Below are 15,271 nucleotides of genomic sequence, written 5' to 3'. Positions count from 1 at the left end.
ATATTAGTATAACATTCCTACCAGCTAATGAAATTGACTGTTTCATGCTACCTATGGTAAGGGGCATGCTTTTTTCAATTAGACTGCATTTGATTCAGTCAGTTAATAATCAGATATACAGATACTCTTGGAGGAGGTCATTCTAGCAATCATGTATGGTGCACAGATTCATTCATAATTTCCATGGTCGGGAAGAAAGCAGGAAGGCCAATAATTATGCTTAGTGGACTTCATGCATTGATTTGAGTACGTCTCATGGCAGGAATGGGAATGATGATTGCCATCTGCACAGCCCTCGTGACATTGAACTTTTCTGAAATAATTACATTAAGTTCAGAGATAGCAAGAAGCCATTGAGCTCCATAGTGTTTGAAACTGCATTTTTTTTAATACTATATTTGGGGTAATTGAGGTTCAGTTAAACTTTACAAATTTGTTAGGTCTAATTGAACACACTGTTTACCATTGCTTCTTCAGTCTTGAATCACACTTCTGGACTTCTAAATGCATGTTTTCCAGCTTGACAGTAGCAGTAAATTATATTTTGTTGCACCTTACTGAAAATTGGTCTAACTTAGGGAATAAAATTGACTGCCTTACTGAGAAGTTCTTGTTAGGTTGGCAGGTCTGGATTTTTCTAAAAAGGACAAACTGACCTAATTCTTGGTTAGTTAGTGTAGAGCACATGGCCCAGATTAGCAGTTCAGATCACTGAAGAATGAATACATGTCATACATGTATATTGCACTTTAGCATTCTATATAAGAGAATTAATACTTGGAATTAAGCATTCTTACTAGTATAGCCCTTCTTGGAAGAGTTATATTAAGAGGAATTCATCTACTTAATTTAACCTTTCATTGGAATTACAGTGCTTGAAATATTCAGATTATTTGGAATAATAGCTGTATGGAATCATTATGAGTTCATTCAAAGACTACTGTATTTGGATTTATAGCTATTACAGGTTTACTGTGAATTCATTTGAAGACATTTTGGGATTATATCATAATGACTCTTCTGTACTGTTGATACATCAGAACACTATTGACCATCATTCAGAATAGCTTTGGAATTCATTCAGATTTCTTGATACCATTGGACTTGTTAGAACTATTTAGGACTTTAGCATTTCATTCACCATACCATAAGTTATTTTAACTTTTTCACTTTGTATCTTAGGAAAATAATTTACATTTTCAACCATACAAAACTTGTTGGTTTTGCTCTTTTTTGTTACTTATTTTAAGACCATTGAGTCGTAACACATGTAGGTAAATTAATATCAGATTAATAAAGTTCAGCAAGAATTTTGAATGATTATAATTTAATTGATGATTAAAACTGATCATTTAATGCAGTCTTATGTTTGAGTATTACAGGACTGAGGAATTTCTTGTACAATAAAACATGTAAAGTAGTGCCATGCATTAGGCAGGGGGAAGATGTTCCTGATTAAGAGTGTTTGTTTCAGAGGTTAAGTTTGCTTTTTTATTTTTATTCAGCATTTGTCTCATTTTAAAGTTAAGTTTGCTTTTTTATTTTTATTCAGCATTTGTCTCATTTTAAAGTTAAGTTTGCTTTTTTATTTTTATTCAGCATTTGTCTCATTTTAAAGTTAAGTTTGCTTTTTTATTTTTATTCAGCATTTGTCTCATTTTAAAGTTAAGTTTGCTTTTTTATTTTTATTCAGCATTTGTCTCATTTTAAAGTTAAGTTTGCTTTTTTATTTTTATTCAGCATTTGTCTCATTTTAAAGTTAAGTTTGCTTTTGTGTCATGATTAAGAGTTTGTCTTTGCTTTTGTGTTTTGATTAAGAGTTTGTCTTATTTACTTTACATTATTCTTCTTGACTTGATCTAAGAGTATAGAGTCTAGTCCATATGGAACTCTGAATCAATAATCTTGACCAATCAAACAACAAATGCTTCTGTACACAACAGGGCCAACAAATACTTTTTTTTAATGGAAATGGACTTTTTGTTAAACTATAGTGATGAAAATGTATGATTGACATTAAGAATGCTTTAACTTCAGTGAAGGACAACTATTATAAGGACCTATACCCGGGACCTGTCACCGAGGACTTCTATACAGATATATTGGATGTGGTGGTGGAGGACTTAAGTAACTCAGAAAAGTCTGAGGTAAGTATGCACATTAATTAAGATACATAACTCTGCTAGCAGACTTTGAGGATCTGTACCCAGACCCAGATCTTATAATGAAGGACTTGTACCCAATCTTATTATGAAGGATTTGCACCATGATCTTGTTATGGAGGACTTGTACCAGATTTTATTATGGAGGACTTGTACCCAGATCTTATTATGGAGGTTGAAAGGCATTCAGTTTCATACAGAATATGCAAATTCACCATCAAATAGGACCACAGAAATAAAGATATAAATCTTTTAATAACTTCTTCAATAAATTGCTCAACAGAATCGGATGCCAACTGTAACAGAAGTGTCCCTCATAGAGGCACATTCTTTACTAGACATGGTGATGCTGTGCTATTAAATATAGATGAAGGCAGATGATGATGGTGTGCCATCAAATATGAATGAAGACAAAGAAACTAGTGAAGCATTTAAAACATTCTTTTCTTAAAATATGCAATGTCATGAGAAGAAATTTATACAGAAAGCTTCCTCATGACCCAGCAGTTTGCTACTCTTGCCATTGATTTTTAGCTTTCAACCTGACTTCAAATACAAATCTTTTAGCTTACAACTATGTTCTTCAAACATCAATATCAGACTTTTAGCTAACATTAATTTCATACTTATATCAAATTCAAGACTTCTAGCTTTCAGAAATGCAATCAAAGTTTAAATATAAGACTTTTATTGCATCTACAAGTCAGTATTGTGTATACAACAATAAACTGCACACAGCACACTTGTATGGTACTCACTTAATATTATAATTAGAGGTCAGTCACAGACATACCAATTTATTATGTGACAACTGCTATAGGTCTGCACATGTTACAGTGTTTCTCCCATGATAAGACCAGGGTTTACCTGTCTGTTAGATTTGTTAAAAAGTACAGGATGGGCTTTCTGTCAAAGATTTCACTAGTAGGTATTTGCAGATGCTTTGTAAAAATGGCATGGCTTATAATCAGATACATGTGTTTCAAAGATGAAAACAGTATCACTTACATATGCCAAAATAGACATGGGATTAAAGTATATTCTTGTTCATGAGTCAAATCCAGCTGCAGACTTACCAGACCCAGAGCTACCACACATAATGCACTGGCAGAGCTGGATATATGCAGTTTTAGGTGTAATCAGTAGAACAAACAACACAGACCCTGATCAGATCAGGGTCTATGTTATTTGCATTTGAAAATGACTTATAACAAATATGTATATACACATTTATTGTGTATTTAGAGACTATAATGTTATATTCTTTTAATTTAGGATGAAGAAAATATTGAGAAGATTTTGAAAAATTTGCCACAGGTGAAAAGTGTCAAAGTGGATACACAAAGGTAACAATTACTTCATTTACTAATTTGTTACAAAAAAATATGCCCATTGTCAGAGCTCAAGAATTCCAAACATTCACTAATCCAGAGAGTTGATATTCTAATTATATCAATAGGACAAGTAATTTATTTAAGTAAATAGTGAAAAGTTATAGCTACATGGATGGTTTCTTGTCCCAAAGGATGAGTAGTTGTTTACCAATTTTTATCACTTGATTTTTTTAAATGTGAATTTTCACTCAGGTTTTGGAAAAATCATTTTATCCCTAGTTTTGTTGAACTTTATTGGAAGAATTATGTGTATGTATATGTTCTTAATAAAATAAATGACTTGTGAAACAATAACAAAATATTTTCAGAATACACAAGGTGACTTAAATTGCTTCCCTTTAGCTTTTTCATTTTAACTACTTGTACCATAATTACATCCTTTGGCTTCATCAGTTTAACTACATGTATCATAATTACTTCACTTTCTCATTTAACTATGTGTACCAACCATAATTACTTCCCTTGAGCTTCATCAGTTTAACTACATTTACCATAATTACATCCCATTAGCTTACTCAGTTCAACTATGTGTACCACACACAATTAACCCCAATAACCAGTTCTTCCACCTTCCCAGAAACCAGTGTGATTTTCAGTAGCACAACAAATTTATGCATATCAAATATTTTTTTTTTTTTTTTTCACCTGACAAAATACAAACATTCATGTTGGAACTTAAACTAAGGAATGTTTATCTGTACTCAAAAACATATGTTGGATTAGATTACTGTTGGAACATTCAGGACCCATATTACTGGATGTATTAATTGAAGGTGTTGTCAGTTGGCAGCAATAAAAACAGCTGACACTCTCCACAACTCATGATTATTCAGTGTGCAACATGCATGGTGTAAAGTTTTAAACATGTATTTTGATTATCTGTGCTTTTCCTTTTTCAATTAAGCTAAACGTGTCTGACGTTTATTTGTGAAAAAGTGATCAAAATCTCCAATTCACAGATTTCACAAATCTGCAATTCACAGATTTCACAAGTTCTTGTCTCTCTTTTATTCAATGGCAGATTTTCCCCATTATATCCTTATTTTTGTCGAAGTCATTTCAGTTTTTTACCTGAAGTATCATTACAGATAATTTTGTTATGAAATTAAATTCCTGAAGCAGTCATAATGATCCAGCTCCCTTAACATAATTAGGTCAATCATTGCCATATTAGCAGAGGGATCTGCCTCCTTTACATAATTAGTTCAGTCATTGCAGAGTGATATGGCTCCTTTACATAATTAGGTAAGTCATTGCCATATTAGCAGAGTGATATGGCTCCTTTACATAATTAGGTAAGTTGTTGCCATATTAGCAGAGGGATCTGGCTCCTTTATATAATTAGGTAAGTCATTGCCATATTAGCGGAGTGATATGGCTCCTTTACATAATTAGGTAAGTTGTTGCCATATTAGCAGAGGGATCTGGCTCCTTTATATAATTAGGTCAGTCACTGCCATATTAGCAGAGTGATCTGGCTCCTTTACATGATTAGGTCAGTCATTGCCATATTAGCAGAGTGATCTGGCTCCATTACATAATTAGGTAAGTCATTGACATATTAGCAGAGGGATCTAGCTCCTTTACATAATTAGGTCAGTCAATGCCATATTAGCAGAGTGATATGGCTCCTTTACATGATTAGGTCAGTTGTTGCCATATTAGCAGAGGGATCTGGCTCCTTTCCATAATTAGGTCAGTCATTGCCATATTAGCAGTTTAAGTGTCAATATTGATTCAAGTATATTTTTAAGGAAGATTTTATTTGGATTTTGACGGGCAAGATAATATGAACAGATATATATCATTTCAATGAGACATTCCATTGTTAAAGACAATCTTTACATTATGAAAGAACATCATTATTAAAACTGGCTGCAGTCAGACATTTGCATGTTATTATAATCTGGGTAACCTTAAGTAGATAAGTTTCTTACAATGATTGGCACTTGTTGAACTTGACTCAATCGGTTTAAGCAACATGGTATTTCCATTGTGAATTTGCCCCGATTTAACAGAAATTTAAATACAGCAATGACATAATTTAGCATCACACTATATAATATAGAGCCTATTCACACTAATAACCAGCAGCAGTACATGTACCTGACGAACAAATTGATAGCTGAGTGGTCTGAGACTTTTAGAGATGACTGACATCTCACCTGTGTCTGCATGAGTTTGAGTCCTAGGCACAGCCAACATGGGTATGTGAAAAAGCTTGCCAGTAGCTTCCCATGGGCCAATGGTTCTTTGCTGGGTTTTCCAAGGATCTTCCTTCCCAAATATACTGGCCACCATGTATAGCCTGTTATATGCTGAAAATTGGCATTAAACCCATAACAACAACATACTAAAATAGTTTTACAAACAAAACCCATACAACAGAAATGTAGCCAGAGTTCTTTTTTTATGAAAGAAGACACATACACATTATTAGAAAAGTGTACTTTATCAGCAAACATTAATTTACTGCAACCTAGTTTACCTAAACACTTCAAGAAGCAATAAACTTACCAAGCACATCAATATACTGAGAATAAATATAATAATTTTCATAACAAAATATTTGGGAAAATTGATGACTTTTATTAGTACACTAATTATCTGTACAGATAAAGAATACTTATTTTTTAATATCCAGAAATTTAGGTTAATGACATTGCATTGTTTTCATGCCATACATTTGTCTTCCTGTACATACTGATAAATACATGGATAGGTACAAAGGTAGGTAGGTAGATAGGTTTTTTCATGTCTATTAATTATCTATAGAAATTAATGATAAATGATACTTGATATTCACATGGAACAAAAGCTTTTATTTTCATGGATATACATATTGGGTTTTTATGAAAAATGAGATTTCTGTTAGTTTTTGAATCCATTGACTGGGCCAGGAATTGTCTTGTTTCCACAGATAGATCATTATTCATTGTATGTTTAAATTTATGGTTTGTAATGACTGTGAAATCCACAAGTATCCCATGTAATCCACAAGTATTGCATGTAATCCACAAGTATCCCATGTGAAACTGAATTTTGCAGTATTTTCTTTTGTTTCAAGCAGTAGACCAACTTCAGCTTCATCCCAGACTAAGTTTGGAGGGAAACTTTACTCAGGAGAAAGGCCACCATCTGCATCTTCATCCCAGGGCAAGTCATCACCATGGGGCCAATATCAAAAGAAAAATGGATCACCTCGCCCTGCCTCAGCTTCTTCTCACAACATGCTGCAAACTTCACGCCCAGGATCAGCTGGTTCAGTTTCACCTGGTTCAAGTGCAGCAGCTCAGAGTGCTCAGAGCTTTCCCCGCCCTGTGTCCAGTCTTGCTAGTACAAATCCAGCCTTTATGAATGATGAGAGCTTAGCAGGCAGTCTGCCTGGCAGCGTTCTTAGTGGACTGAATGAGATAGAGGATGAGTACCCTGCTGATGTGGATGATGACAGTCACAGTAATGTTATAGTTTTTATTTAATTATTAGTTTGGGGTTTTTAACCTAGATTTCAGGAGATTAGGACAGTTTTTAGATAGCAAACAACAAATTTTAGAGGGTTTAATATTTTCAACAGAAATTAATTAAGAAATTAAATATCTTATTGGTTATGCCTCAGAGTATTCATTGTAAGAAATTAAATATCTTATTGGTTATGCCACAGAGCATTTAGTGTAAGAAATTAAATATCTTATTGGTTATTCCACAGAGCATTCAGTGTAAGAAATTAAATATCTTATTGGTTATGCCACAGAGCATTTAGTGTAAGAAATTAAATATCTTATTGGTCCTGCCACTGAGAAATCAGTGTAAGAAATTAAATATCTTATTGGTTATGCCACAGAGTATTCAATGTAAGAAATTAAATATCTTATTGGTCCTGCCACTGAGCAATCAGTGTAAGAAATTAAATATCTTATTGGTTATGCCACAGAGTATTCAATGTAAGAAATTAAATATCTTATTGGTCCTGCCACTGAGCAATCAGTGTAAGAAATTAAATATCTTATTGGTTATGCCACAGAGTATTCAATGTAAGAAATTAAATATCTTATTGGTCCTGCCACTCAGCAATCAGTGTAAGAAATTAAATATCTTATTGGTTATGCCACAGAGTATTCAATGTAAGAAATTAAATATCTTATTGGTTATGACACAGAGTATTCAATGTAAGAAATTAAATATCTTATTGGTTATTCCACAGAGTATTCAGTGTAAGAAATTAAATATCTTATTGGTTATGCCACAGAGTATTCAATGGAAGAAATTAAATATCTTATTGGTTATGCCACAGAGTATTCAATGTAAGAAATTAAATATCTTATTGGTTATGCCACAGAGTATTCAATGTAAGAAATTAAATATCTTATTGGTCCTGCCACTGAGCAATCAGTGTAAGAAATTAAATATCTTATTGGTTATGCCACAGAGCATTCAGTGTACGAAATTAAATATCTTATTGGTCCTGCCACTGAGCAATCAGTGTAAGAAATTAAATATCTTATTGGTCCTGCCACTGAGCAATCAGTGTAAGAAATTAAATATCGTATTGTTTATGCCACAGAGCATTTAGTGTAAGAAATTAAATATCTTATTGGTCCTGCCACTGAGCAATCAGTGTAAGAAATTCAGTATCTTATTGGTTATGCCACAGAGCATTCAGTGTAAGAAATTCAGTATCTTATTGGTTATGCCACAGAGCATTCAGTGTAAGAAATTAAATATCTAATTGTTTGTGCCACAGAGCATTTAGTGTAAGAAATTAAATATCTTATTGATTATTCCACAGAGCATTGAGTGTAAGAAATTAAATAACTTATTGTTTATGCCACAGAGCATTTAGTGTAAGAAATTAAATCTTATTGGTTATGCCACAGAGCATTCAAAGTAAGAAATTAAATATCTTATTGGTTATGCCACAGAGCATTTAGTGTAAGAAATTAAATATCTTATTGTTTATGCCACAGAGCATTCAGTGTAAGAAATTAAATATCTTATTGTTTATGCCACAGAGCATTCAGTGTAAGAAATTAAATATCTTATTGTTTATGCCACAGAGCATTTAGTGTAAGAAATTAAATATCTTATTGATTATTCCACAGAGCATTCAGCATAATAACTTAAATATTGTATTGGTTATTCCACAGTTGATGATCAAGAGGACACTGTTCCTAGCTCAGCTGGGGCTCTACAGGAGGGAAAATCTCAAAGGAAGAGAAAATCCAAGAAGAAAAAGAAATCCAAGCATTCTGGGGTTCAGGAAGAGGACCCTCGTCTAGAGCTAGTGTAAAAGGCATCTGAAAATCGAAAAACTGAAGTTCCAATTGAATTGGAGGATTGTTAAGCTGAACTTTAATTTGTTTTAGATTTTAGTCACTATATATATTTATCTTTAACTCTATCTTTAACTCAGTCCAGTTTAAGCTGTATGTAACAAGTAAAAGAAAATGTAATGGGGGAGGGGCATGTTTTTTTAAAGTTAATCACTAAAGTTTGAATTTTTACTGGCAGAAGGGAAGAGGCTATGTGGGTATTTTTAGTTTTTAAACATTTTGTAAATGTTGTGTATTTTAAGTATATTTCTTCATTATTTTCTGTAATTAAATTTAAACAGATTTAACTTTAATTATTCCTGTATTTAGAGATATGTCCAGTATATACATATATTTTCATATGTAAACTTCTACTTGTGATATTCTTATCTTATTGTGTGTTAGTGATATATCAATTAAAATCAAATAAAACTATTTGGAATTGTAAACGAAAAATGTAAAGAAAAAGTCTGAGAAACTGTAGCATTCAGAATATTTCAAAAATTTGGCTGACAAATTTGCAAGAGTTTTGGACATAAAATTTGGTGAAATTACTAACTATTAACGACATTGAAATGGATTCTTCAGGAGGAGATTGCATCATCCACTTAAATAATTTATGACTTCTTTTTTTTAACTGGTTAATAATTATTGCTAGTTGTAAATTTATTAACTAATGTGGTTTCATTTATTTTTGTGGGTATAAATATTTGTGGTTTTTGTAGAAAAGCTCATTTTCATGGATACTTAAATTTGTGGAGTATTCTGTCTGTCAAAGTTGCATGTTTGTAGATATTTTATTTTGTGGACTAACCTGTACAGTTATCAGGAATAAAGAAAAGAAAGAATGAAAATATGTCAACAGCAATCAGTGGAGGCTTCAATGATTTACTACAGCCAGTATGAGCACAAATCAAACATCTGTGAAGATCAGTTCCTAGCATCACATTTTCCTCTGAGTGCTCAACATCAAACTGATCTGATGCAACCAACCACACCAAACCAAACAGTAAATGAAATATAACTATATAATCTTTTACTTAAACCATTGTCCATAAAGTTTCATCCTCAGTATATTTGATGATATGTTATGTGGATAATGTCATCGTTCTGTATGTGAGCCAAACACATGACAAACTGCACCTTGCTTATGGCAGTCAGCAGGCTGTGGCAACCTTTGATGTGTATATGTATACAAACACATTCATTTGTTCTTCAAGCAGTAGTTTTAGCGTTTTACAGTCTTGATCTGTTGGATTAAAATGCTTATAGAAAATGAGATCTGATTTCAGGCAGATTTAAATTTCAACATGAAAGTTTACTCCTATAATTAGAAATATACATATTGTGTGTTTATCAATGCTTTATGTAGATTGTTCATTCATGACTGGTTGAATATGAAAACACTAAGAACTGCAGAGAATAAATTTTGTCATTAGTTTATTGCAGTACTTACAACAGCATTTTCAAAATCATCAAGTTTTAAATGTAAATTTTCATACATGATTTTATTTTTCTTTTATTTCTAGTAATACCTTTACATAAATTGTTTATGCTCTTTTTAGTTTCCATGTATCCTTCCTAATCTCATAACACAAACTGAGAGATGAAGGGGTGGCTTTCTGCATCACATGTCGCTCATTTTCATTGTGTCTTTAGTAGCAATGTTCATATTTCATTTGGTCTTTAATTGCTTGATTAAATTTTCATTGGGTCTTTAATTGCATGGTTGATTTTGTATTGGGTCTTTAATTGCATGGTTAATTTTTCATTGGGGTTTTAATGGAATGGTTAATTTTTCATTTGGTCTTTAACTGCAATGTTCATTTTTCATTGGGTCTTTAATTGCAATGTTCATTTTTTGTTGGGTCTTTAATTGCAGTGTTCATTTTTCATTAGGTCTTTTAATGAATGGTTAAGAGCAACCATAAAATCCACAAAATTTGGTACTCCATGAAAAATGGTATATCTACAAATATTGGTACTCCATGAAAAACAGCATATCCACAAAATTTGGTACTCCATGAAAAAAATAGTAAAACCACAGTAACATGTTTTAAAACAGTTAACCTCACATTAACAAGAGGATGGAAATAAAAAGGAAAATATAAAATTATCATGTATTAAAATACTGACACCTCTACACCAACTATTTAACAGTACTAATAGGACTTTGTGGGGAAGTAACCAACTATTTAACAGTACTAATAGGACTTTGTGGGGAAGTAACCAACTATTTAACAGTACTAATAGGACTTTGTGGGGAAGTAACCAACTATTTAACAGTACTAATAGGACTTTGTAGGGAAGTAACCAACTATTTAACAGTACTAATAGGACTTTGTAGGGAAGTAACCAACTATTTAACAGTACTAATAGGACTTTGTGGGGAAGTAACCAACTATTTAACAGTACTAATAGGACTTTGTGGGGAAGTAACCAACTATTTAACAGTACTAATAGGACTTTGTGGGGAAGTAACCAACTATTTAACAGTACTAATAGGACTTTGTGGGGAAGTAACCAACTATTTAACAGTACTAATAGGACTTTGTGGGGAAGTAACCAACTATTTAACAGTACTAATAGGACTTTGTAGGGAAGTTTACACAAGTCGCAATTGCACTGGTGAGTACTGGCAATTCATGTCAAGTACATTTCTTTGGTTGATAAAGTAGTTTGCAGCATGGCCATGATGGGACCTGTTCATAACATCCGTACTTTAACTTAATTAGACTGTTTCATTTGTAAACAGGTGAAACAGTGAAACCCCATATAACAGTGGTCCAGGTCCACAAAGTGCCATCATGCTGTGTACCATACCATGCTATATCCAAACACATCAGTTAATTGAAGAAAATACTACATGTGTATCTACTTAGCTATACATGGGTGGGAGGAGAGGGAGGGCACAGTTACCAACATAAAATGATGCATATTAAGTACATAATACATAAACAGTAATAACATTTATGGAGGAAGGGGCAGAGAACCATGTAAATGTATAAGAAATATGGCACCAAAATAATGTAATAGTTAGAGGATGTGTACTCACCAACCAATCTCACACTATCCATATTAGTAATTCTGTCAAAAATATGCACAAGGAAACTGATTATCTGAAATTTCTCTGCCAAATTCAAATCGAGATACTTTAATCTCACACTAACTTATGTATTTTCAGAAACATTCATATATGCTGGATATTTCCAAAAAGGACTGATTTTTGACTGACAGTAAAGTACATAAATCAGACATTGGGAGTTCTAAAAAGAAACACGTATGTAGGCTTGAAAAATACTTTAGATGAAATTCATAAATGGGTATTGATATCATAAAGTTCTTGAGATTATCATTACAGCAGGTGAAAACCAAATTTGGAAGTAAACCATTCAATTTCATTGGTAGAGATTGCTCTCAAAAATGACACCCAAGCCACTTTCTAATACAGAATACAATCACTTCTAAATTTCTTGAAACTTCTCCTGATAACACTTATTTTTTATGTTTGAAAATAACAGTGAATTCCTCCACCCCTACAACTAAATGGTTCTGTTCCAGTCAGTATTCAACAACCATAACAGTGTGTATGTAACTTTAGCATTACAATGATAAGTGGCCTGTGTATATTTGAGTGGTTTTGAAGTGTTGTGGAGGGGGCATAAGTATTGGTATGTGGCACTGACCAAAACTGCTCCTGGCATTGTTTGGTGCATGGGTGTGTCTGATTGTTGATTGAACAGACATAGGTGACCTATATTTTTCCATTAAATAGGTAGGTAAATTAACTAATTTATAAATTACTTAATTAATTTAAAAATCTAAGTGAGACATTTATTTACCACCACATTGTTTGTTGCTTTGTTGTATATGACAGATGGTCAAACATCTGTTAGCTATTGTTTTCCATGGATTGAGCAATGATTGTGCACAGCTTGCATTGAAGACAAGCATGAAGAACACTTTTGAAGACAAGCACAAAGAAGACTTAATGGCTTTATTGTTGATGATTAAGTCACAGTTAGATTAACAATTATCAGTTTTTTAAGGAGCTAATGTCTTTTGTAAGAAGCAATAAATAGTAACTAAATTTTCTTCAAGAATACAACATATCTTGCCAAATTATTCCTGGCACAATTAGATTAACAATTATCAATTTTTTAAGGAGCTAATGTCTTTTGTAATAAGCAATAAATAGTAACAAAATTTTCTTCAAGAATACAACATATCTTGCTAAATTATTCCTGGTACTAAAGCTTGTAGTACTTTAAGAAATTTGTGAAATTTTTAAAATTTCAGGAACCATGCCACAGCTATGCTGTATCTGAATTCATGTTATAACAGAGTGTGTGATAACAGTGTGTTATAACAGAGAGTGTTATAGCAGGGTGTGTTATGATATAGTGTGTTACAGCATGGCTTTACTGCACCTGGAAGAGGCTAATTTAAAGGTTATATGCCAAGACACCTGCTGACCCAAGTCCTGAAACAGAACAATGCAAACTACAAAATTACTGTACAATTTTAAATGTCCTTTGCATTTTGTATGTAAGTACTGGAGGCTTGCATAAGATAACTTGATTTTTTCCCACAAAACCTCAGAAATTTAAAAAAAAAAAAAACTTAAGATAACTGATTTTCTTACAGGGCAACATTTCACATTCCTAGTTCCAGAACAGTATGTAAAAAAAGTATTATATTTTGCAGAAGCTAAACAACTCTTCCACTAATATGGAAAGAAATAATTAATTTAGGGGATCATATATGGCAAACAGTTATTAAAAAATCATTTTTGGATTCAATAGCTACAAATTTTGGCCAAATTTGCAAAGTAATTTTATAGTTTGTCTCCTTTCTTTGCGGAACATTGTTTCTTGACGTCCTAAGAGAATGTTACAGCATACTCATCTTCGAGTCCTAAAATATCTGTGATAATACATGTATATATTTATTTGTAGGGGTCTTGACCTTCCCTCCGTCCAATATATTTCTTTGCACTTTAAATGTGTACTACTAGACAAGGTATTTATTGTACCAACATATTTTTTAAGTGATTCTGTTGTCTGGTTGATTTGTATTTTGTATACCTTTTATCTGTCCATTAAAATTAGCATATATTTGTATAGATAACCTGTTTAAGCTAGTAGTTTTTATTATAATTTAATTAAAAGAACAAAATGGCTCACATCTTATTGTAGATTCAAATTAATATTTTAAATAAGACTCATTTTTCATTTTCTTTTTACTTACAAGTTGGTAATTGGAAATGTTTTATCTAAGTTTTTTTTCATTTGTTTATACTGTGACATAGCAGGACTTCTTTACAGGCAGGCAGAATACTTGTTTACTTAAGTAGGTCACTCAGTATTCACAAATTTTAAATTTAAGGTTTATTTATATTTGGTTTCAACAGTTGTTATATCAGTATTCTGGCATGAAGTACACCTTTATATTGTTCGTATGTGCAATTTAGGAACTCAATATTCATATACAGTAAAATATGTATAATCTAAACATATTTGGAAAAGACAGAATTCCAAATAGACTGATTTCAGAATATGCATTGTCCATGTACAATGTTATGGTGATTTGCAGGGACTGAATTCTATTACAAATATATTTATTTTCATGGTTATATAACTTTGTTAGTTTTGCATTATTCTTGGTATCTAAATTTATAGATATTCCTTTGGTGATGAAAGGGTTCATATATTTAACACATTTTTGCATGTGTGTAGCCACCTTCAAAACACAGATACTCTTTGTATAAAAAGTGGGTTCACTGTATCAAATTCAAGATTTTGGTGAAGCAAGGTTTGTATTTGTTTCACTGCATATGAATTTTGAGGGAAAATTTTGTGGAAATTATTTCTGTTGCAAGACTTTAATTTAAATTGAACATGGCTGGAACCATGCTGGTCTTTTTGTACACTCTAATTGTATATATCTTGAATAAACAATTTTCATAAATAACAAGTCCATCTTATATTTTACACATATATTTGGCTCATCTGGGATATGATACTTGCATAGTAAGTCTAGTAGAGAGTCATCTGGGAGATGGTACTTGCATAGCAAGTCTAGTAGTCATCTGGGATATGGTACTTGCATAGTAAGTCTAGTAGAGAGTCATATGAGACATGGTACTTACATAGTAAGTCTAGTAGAGTCATCTGGATATGGTACTTGCATTAAAAGTCTAGTACAGAGTCATCTGGGAGATGGTACTTGCGTAGCAAGTCTAGTAGAGTCATCTGGAATATGGTACTTGCATAGCAAGTCTAGTATAGAGTCATCTGCGATACGGTACTTGCATAGTAAGTCTAGTAGAGAGTCATCTGGATATGGTACTTGCATAGCAAGTCTAGTAGAGTCATCTGGGATATATTATTTGCATAAAAAGTCT

At 32.4% G+C, this 15,271-nt stretch overlaps 1 protein-coding gene across 2 annotated transcripts in view; it reads left to right on the top strand.

The window, feature by feature from the left end:
• The window catches only part of LOC149808029 (uncharacterized), a 42,579-nt gene extending 27,738 nt beyond the window's left edge, over positions 1–14,841 (top strand). The window contains exons 6-9 of one of the 2 annotated variants that reach the window (XM_089972734.1): positions 2,038–2,147; positions 3,438–3,508; positions 6,627–7,012; positions 8,701–14,841. In XM_089972734.1, the coding sequence (XP_089828860.1) occupies positions 2,038–2,147; positions 3,438–3,508; positions 6,627–7,012; positions 8,701–8,843 (710 nt within the window). In that variant the 3' untranslated portion in view covers positions 8,844–14,841. Of the gene's footprint in view, positions 1–2,037; positions 2,148–3,437; positions 3,509–6,623; positions 7,013–8,700 lie in introns of both variants that reach the window. The other variant, XM_089972726.1, reaches the window with a different exon arrangement.
• Positions 14,842–15,271: the final 430 nt, after the last annotated feature.

Source organism: Sinohyriopsis cumingii, chromosome 1 (assembly GCF_028554795.1).
Source record: "Sinohyriopsis cumingii isolate HCF-2022 chromosome 1, ASM2855479v2, whole genome shotgun sequence".
Classification (NCBI taxonomy): domain Eukaryota; kingdom Metazoa; phylum Mollusca; class Bivalvia; order Unionida; family Unionidae; genus Sinohyriopsis; species Sinohyriopsis cumingii.
Note: the sequence above shows the minus strand (reverse complement) of the source record. Positions and strands in the feature narration are given on the sequence as shown.